At 41.8% G+C, this 7,551-nt stretch overlaps 1 protein-coding gene across 3 annotated transcripts; it reads left to right on the top strand.

The window, feature by feature from the left end:
• Positions 1–520: 520 nt before the first annotated feature.
• LOC311136657 (protein phosphatase 1 regulatory subunit 3B-like) lies at positions 521–7,273 on the top strand. 3 transcript variants are annotated; one of them, XM_084170869.1, is made up of 3 exons: positions 540–804; positions 1,551–1,631; positions 4,961–7,273. In XM_084170869.1, the coding sequence occupies exon 3, from the start codon at positions 5,010–5,012 to the stop codon at positions 5,859–5,861; it is 852 nt and encodes a 283-aa protein (XP_084026995.1). In that variant the 5' UTR covers positions 540–804; positions 1,551–1,631; positions 4,961–5,009; the 3' UTR covers positions 5,862–7,273. The 3 variants fall into 3 exon arrangements, with proteins under 3 accessions (XP_084026994.1, XP_084026995.1, XP_084026996.1); XM_084170868.1 differs by lacking the exon at positions 1,551–1,631 and having other exon boundaries at positions 521–804; XM_084170870.1 differs by lacking the exons at positions 540–804; positions 1,551–1,631 and adding an exon at positions 1,125–1,255.
• The last annotated feature ends 278 nt before the right edge of the window (positions 7,274–7,551 follow it).

Genomic DNA, 7,551 nt, shown 5'->3' on the forward strand with positions numbered 1-7,551 from the left:
GGCAAAGGCACAAGCGACTAGCGTGAGCTAACACTACCTATTTTTACAAATCAATACTTGCGGAGTCAAAGTATTGATATAATATCGTCCAAAATAATATTGCGATATGTAAGTCGCTCTGGAGAAGTGCGTCTGCTAAATGTCGAAAATGTAAATGTAAATGTAATATGTAACTGTATCGATTTTCCCCCCCTTCACTACTGACTATGCTGCATCAGTTGGGCTACAGGTGATAATGCTAATTGCAAAACAGCATAATCTGATAATATGGACCAATATGTTATTGGGCTTAGTTCTAGAGGGGGAAATTATATTTAGATGTCAGCATAATTTTATTTTCATTCATTTTGGAGTAGAATGTCTCTTGAAAAAGTCACCAGAACTGACCGTATCACAGTCGTTCAACAAAACCCACTGGCTCGAACGCGCCCCATTATTCACCGAGCGTTCCTTCACCGCCCACTGTGATTGGCTACAGGTACATGTTCACGTGAAACTAGCATGTTTTTTATTTATTTATGTACGGTGTGAACCCAGTATGGGGTTTAAAGTAACGAGCCGGTGGCATGACTGAAACGGGATACAGTTTGTGAAGTTGCGACAGGTTATTGATTTGTAGCAATTGTAGAGTAACATTGCAGCAAAAGTGATAGCTATGCCTACATTGTAGCCTACATATAAACGACAAGAAAGAGGAGCTTTCACCGCTGAGGACAGTGCAATGGTGATTTCTGACTGGTAGTCGTAGCCTATCACTTCATTCTACCTGAATTCATTGCAAATATTTCAAACAAACTGCACAAGGTAAGCTTGTTTCTTGACTGAATAAAAGTATCACTTTTGTGGGGTTGTAAGCCAGTTTGCAGTGGTTAGTAACCTAGCCTAGTTGGTAGAACATGGCGTTTGCAACGCCAGGGTTGTGGGTTCGATTCCCACGGGGGGGCAGTATGAAAATGTATGCACTCACTAACTGTAAGTCGCTCTGAATAAGAGCGTCTGCTAAATAACTAATATATTGGTTCACGGTTTTTGTTAAAAATTCAAAGAAGCTGAAACCAGCGGTATTTTCATTACGGAAACCGTTTAAGAAGCAAACAGAGCAAAACTCGAATTTCTATTGGACAAATTCATCTAGGTCCGTCCCAGCTTCGTTGCGTTTACTTTCGTTTAATAAACGTTTTTCAACCGAATCGGCGGAATGAATACACCCCTGGAATAATGGCCATATCTGTAACATTACGGTTCTGAAATTCATGTAAGTAAAGTGGTTAAAGTTTAGTAGTGTAAAATTTGGAAAGTAAAAATGGCCTTTAAAACTGTAACCTAATAGCTCTCGAGAACCCAAGGGGGCATACAGCCAGCCCTGTACAAGGCGCTAGTCTTGCGTTCTATGAATGGACTAGCCAGAATAGGTCCGACCTGTGTGTATTCCGCAGTAGGTAAATCTGAAGAACCCCACAGGTCGGAACACACTGACGCTATCAAATCGAGAAGATTGAAATACTAGCTACTAGTTTTTAATAAAACTGCCCTTTTCGTCCTCATGCTAGGTAGCAGAAGCCACAGCAGCCATTTTCATTTTGGGTATGGCACGTACAACATCGCATTGAACAACAGTGTAACGTCCAAGGGTGCGTGTAATTTATCAATCCAATTATAGAATATAATCGTTCAAATTGAATAATAGAATATTAGTATGTTTCGATTGCTACATCTACAAGTAGATACTGATTTAAAATGTTTACATTTCTAATTCTTCTACCATGAAAAATTGAGATTTTTATATAGTTTTCCCAATGTTATAATTTACCTTGTAGTTTGAAAAATGAAAATTGAAATATTGGTGCGGTTAGGAAAACTGGGTGATTTCCAAAATGGTTCAAGTGGACGCTAATATTACAGTGCATTACAGAGACCCAGCTTATCCAAAGTAGTAAATGAATGTGGTCCTTTGGAGACGAAATCTCTCACACACACAAACACACTCACCAGAGCAGACAGGACAGTGGGTAAGGGCGAGTCCCCTGTAGCTCTGTTGGTAGAGCATGGCGCTTGCAACGCCAGGGTTGTGGGTTCGTTTCCCACGTGGGGCCAGTATGAAAAATGTATACACTCACTAACTGTAAGTCGCTCTGGATAAGAGCGTCTGCTAAATGACTAAAATGTAAATGAAAATGCTGTGAGTCAAGGACTGTGGCGTTTTGGAGGCGAGGTTTGTCACTGCATACACACACCAACTTTCCCCCTGCAATTTAAGACTATAGGCATACTCTTCTAATGGCCATGGTGCGTTATGAGCACAACCAAATGAAGAAACTCTCTTGGCTCTGTCACTTACATGCAAAGAGACCTGGGATTGAGTCCATGTCAGTCTGCCCTCTGAATTTGCTACAATGTTCTTCTGCGTAGTCTAAGTGAACACTAGGGGTGTGCCGATCTCCTCATACTCCTATCCATTTTATCACATTTGATACTCGTAATCGGATTTACTTGTGATTGGAAAACCCAGAAGTGCGCAGTAAACGCTGGTAGAGCCTATACCTCAAGTGCGCATTATTGTGCTATCACTCAGAGCGCATCGTTATGTTCCTTCACTCATTCACACACATTGTTCGAAGGTAAACGACCCCGACAGATGAACATGCACATGATTTACTTACTAAGTCCTATTCAATTATCAACAAAATAGGCTAATAAGTAGCCTAATGCATGGCTGGCTACTACTGCTTTCATTTATTCCAAACACAGATTGAAATGTTAGGCTATTTCTCTTGCCACATAGATTATTTCACTTTGGAGAGGAGCAAAACTATTCTTTCCCGACACTTAAACTATCTACATTTGTCATTTTATTTTCTAATGACCTGTCGCTTGGTAAACGTGGGTAGGCGAGAATAAATAATAATAGCAAGCAAGCACGGGCTTGGATCACGACATAACGACCGATCAGCAATAATTATACAGACAAAGTAGGCATACTAAACAACGCCAAGTAGTCTGACAAAAACAACCATATGGCCTCTGCAAAGTTGACAGGAACTACAGTGCATTTGGAAAGTATTCAGACCCCTTCACTTTTTCCACATTTTGTTACGTTACAGCCTTATTCTAAAATGGATTAAATGTTTTTCCCCCCCTCATCAATCTACACACAATACCCCATAATGACAAAGCAAAACAGGTTTTTAGAAAATTTAACAAATGTATAAAAAGGTAAACTGAAATATCACATTTACATAAGTATTCAGACCCTTTACTCAGTACTTTGATGAAGCACCTTTGGCAGCGATTACAGCCTCAAGTCTTTTTGGGTATGACGCTAGAATCTTGGCACACCTGTATTTGGGGAGTTCCTCCCATTCTTCTCTGGAGATCCCCTCAAGCTCTCCAGCGTCGCTGCACAGCTATTTTCATGTCTCTCCAGAGATGTTAGATTTGGTTCAAGTCCGGGCTCTGGCAGGCCACTCAAGGACATTCAGAGACTTGTCCCGAAGCCACTCCTGCGTTGTCTTGGCTGTGTGCTTAGGGTCGTTGTCCTGTTGGAAGGTGAATCTTCGCCCCAGTCTGAGGTCCTGAGCGCTCTGGAGCAGGTTTTCATCAAGGATCTCTCTCTACTTTGCTCGGTTCATCTTTCCCTTGATCCTGACTAGTGTCCCTGCCGCTGAAAAACATCCCCACAGCATGATGCTGCCACCACCATGCTTCACTGTAGTGATAGTATTGGCCAGGTGATGAGCGGTGCCTGGTTTCCTCCAGACATGACACTTGGCATTCAGACCAGAGAATCTTGTTTCTCATGATCTAGAGAATCTTGTTTCTCATGATCTGAGAGTCCTTTAGGTGCCTTTTTGCAAACTCCAAGCGGGCTGTCATGTGCCTTTTACTGAGGAGTGGCTTCCGTCTGGGCACTCTACCATAAAAGCCTGATTGGTGGAGTGCTGCAGAGATTGTTGTTCTGGATGATTCTCCCATCCCCACAGAGGAACTCTGGAGCTCTGTCTGAGTGACCGTCGGGTTCTTGGTCACCTCGCTGACCAAGGCCCTTCTCCCCCGATTGCTTAGTTTGGCCGGGCGGCCAGCTCTAGGAAGAGTCTTGGTGGTTCCAAACTTCTTCCATTTAAGAATGATGGAGGCCACTGTGTTCTTGGGGACCTTCAATGCTGCAGAAATGTTTTGGTACCCTTCCCCAGATCTGTGCCTCGACACAATCCTGTCTCGGAGCTCTATGGACAATTCATTCGACCTTATGGCTTGGTTTTTGCTCTTGACATGCACTGTCAACTGTGGGACCTTTTTATATAGACAGGTGTGTGCCTTAACAAATCATGTCCAATTATTTGAATTTACCATAGGTGGACTCCAAGTCCAAAATGTGGAAAAAGTGAAGGGGTCTGAATACTTTCCGAATGCACTGTATGCTGCCTAGTCAGATATCAGAGGACAGATGACAGTGCTGCTGCCTCAACACCTCAAGACAAGGCTAGCCAATAAAATGGGTCAAATATATGAAATGTAGATATTATGGAGACATCAAACTAATTTAGCATTTGAGAAAAATACGAAAACAGCATTTCAGAAGGCTATACATGATCACCTTCCCTTTTTCAAATTATTGCATGATACACCTTGAACAAGTAGGTTAGAGAATACCTTTTGTGAAGTTAAACAGTGATCTTATACAACAGACAACCAGATGCATGTGTTGGCTGTACATAACTCGCAACATCTCTATCAGCTGAAATAGGCCATTTCCTTTAATGAAAGTCAAATATGCTATGTTTCCTCTGTGACCACACATGTAGCCTACTGTTGCACAATGTTTTGTGTGAAAATTCAGCAAGAATACTGTATGCATTTCACTAGATAATTTTCTTTCTGGCAAACATTATTTGAAGCATCTTGTCAAATGACCAGTGTTTCACCACAACTTTCTGGTATCTTTTTTTTCTTCTTCCCTTAGTGTATTCAGCCTTTTTCCTCACAAGTCCACCAGGCTGATTGAATTTGCCATGCCGCTCTACCTGTCAAACGACGACTTCTGCTACAGGACCCCAAAATCACTGAAACCACTACGACCCTGTCTGAACCCTTGCCTGAGGTTCAAACCCTCTGCTCCTCCTAAGCAGATTGAATCAGAGGAGGGTGCTCTTCATGAGGAGAATGGGAAACCCAAAAGGCGAGTGTCCTTTGCCGACCACAAGGGCCTGGCCCTCACCAAGGTGAAGGTCTATTCCCTGTTCGACGATGCCATTGACATCCCACTCAACATCACAGAGCTGTTCAGCGCTGCGCTCAAGTTAACAGATGAGGACGACAGACTGGTGCTGGATTTCACCCAGCCCTCCTCTGACTACCTGCTCTTCCGCCAGCGTCTGGAGACTGAGCTTGTCTGCTTGGAAAACTGCGTGTTGAAAAAGAGGTCACTGGCTGGAACTGTGAAGGTCAAAAACCTGTCCTTCGAGAAGTCTCTAAAGGTGCGTTTGACCTTTGACACCTGGAAAAGCTACACCGACTTGGAGTGCCAGTATGTGAAGGACACCTACACAGGCTCAGACCGTGACACCTTCTCCTTCGAGGTTTCCCTGCCAGCTGCACTGATACCACACGAGAAGGTAGAGTTTGCCATCTGCTACGAAGTCAACGGCCAGACATACTGGGACAGCAACCAGGGCCAGAACTACAGGATTATCCGGTCTGCTCTGAAGAGGGATTGCCAGGGCAGCTTCAGCAGTACCCAGCAGATACACTCCTTTAATTTGGGAATTCACTTCGATCATTATGGTAGTCCCAGGTGCTCCCATGGGATCTTCCCAGAGTGGCCAAGATATGCAGAATATGAGGAGATTCGACCTTACTACTGAAAAAAAGTAATCCTTAATAGGACACGACTCTCATTTTGGCAATGAGAGTCGGATGAACTCGTGGATACCGTTTGTCTTTGCGTGCTGTTTGAAGGAAGTTGCTAACTAGCGCTAGCACAATTGCTAACTAGCATTAGCGCAAGACTGGAAGTCTATGCGTGCTAGCAGATACCCAGAGACTTTGTCACTGTGCTAATGCTAGTTAGCATTGGCTCGCAAAACTGCCTCTAACTTCCTTCATACTGGACACAGAGATATAAAAATGGCTCTGGGGAAGTAGATAAAGGGCCTCATTGCCAAAATCCCGAAGTATCCTTTTAAAGTGTTTTTTTTTCAAAGGGCTGTTCCAGAGCAGGTGTGAAAATGTTCAATTTCTTTTCAAATTCACTCAACAGGAGGCCAGTCTTGCCATGCTCAGAACAAAAGCAATAAGAAAAAGGAAGTGGGTGTTATAAGGATATTAAGGTTTTTGGATGGTGGCTATATACTCTCTGTGGATGATTAACTTGAATTCTCAGATGTGACATTTACTGATCGCATGACCGGTTTAATAAACAGGAATTACTCAGTGTAGATGTTTACTGGACCAAGAGAAAAACGTAATTAATATCTATCTTTTGTAACTGATCTATGTGTTGAGATGAGCCATTGTTGACTCAACAGGAAAATTACACTAACTGGTAACACTACATAATATAAATATAGCCTATTGAATATGAATTAAATATATTTTTTTACACAAAAAAGCAGCAAAACAAGAGATTATGCAAAACAACTGTATCTCATGAAAGAGAAGAAAGGAATTGCTCAGTGTAGATGGAATTCCTGATCTAGTTAAACTACATATTTTCACTGTTATGATGATCTGTGAGATGCACATAACGTATACATGTTTGAATAATTGGAAGAACAGTGTTTCTAATTATGGATGTAAAACTTCCAGTGATTTTTAACAAATATATTTGGGAACGAAGTCCATGTCCTCTCACATCACATTTATTGAGTTCTTTATGTTGAGTTCTGTTACATAATAGACCTCAAAATTGAAATGGGGCCTTTTAAGTCACTTCAGGATTTGCACCATACGTTTGTACTAAATTCATTCTGGTGTGTGTGTGTGTGTGTGTGTGTTTAATTCCTTCCATATTTAAAGGGGTGGGAATGGCAGGAATTTATTTTGGATTCACCTTTAGAAATGTACATTTCTGTCTGCTCATATTTTTTTCAGTGGCTATTGAAATGTTTTACTGTGTTCACTATGCTGCTTAATGTAAATAAGTCATTGGATATGTTTTAAAAAAAACAAGTATTTGGATGGATTTTGTAGGTCAGAGAAATGAAGTATAATGTTTTAAGAGATGCTGTATTTCATTGATTCTGAAAATGTGAAATAAATGTTGAGATCAATAATATTTTTGTTTGTTTAAACTCCTCTTTGAAGTACAGAAACTCCTCTTCAGTACAGAGGTGGTATTATTAGTGTGGGTGATATAAAACAAGCCTTTTGATTACGACTCGGTAAATGATACTCAGGGCTTTCTAAAGCTAACCAGCTTCAGTTAGCTTCACATTCCAGCTCAGGCTTCTTCCGTACTACGACGGTGGATATTGCTTGTCCGCCTGCCGCTAACTTTAGCAGGCTTGTAACTGCGCATGCATGTCGCACATGGCTACAAGTATGGGTAACTGC

Source organism: Coregonus lavaretus (assembly GCF_964263955.1).
Source record: "Coregonus lavaretus genome assembly, chromosome: 10".
Taxonomy (NCBI): Eukaryota; Metazoa; Chordata; class Actinopteri; order Salmoniformes; family Salmonidae; genus Coregonus; species Coregonus lavaretus.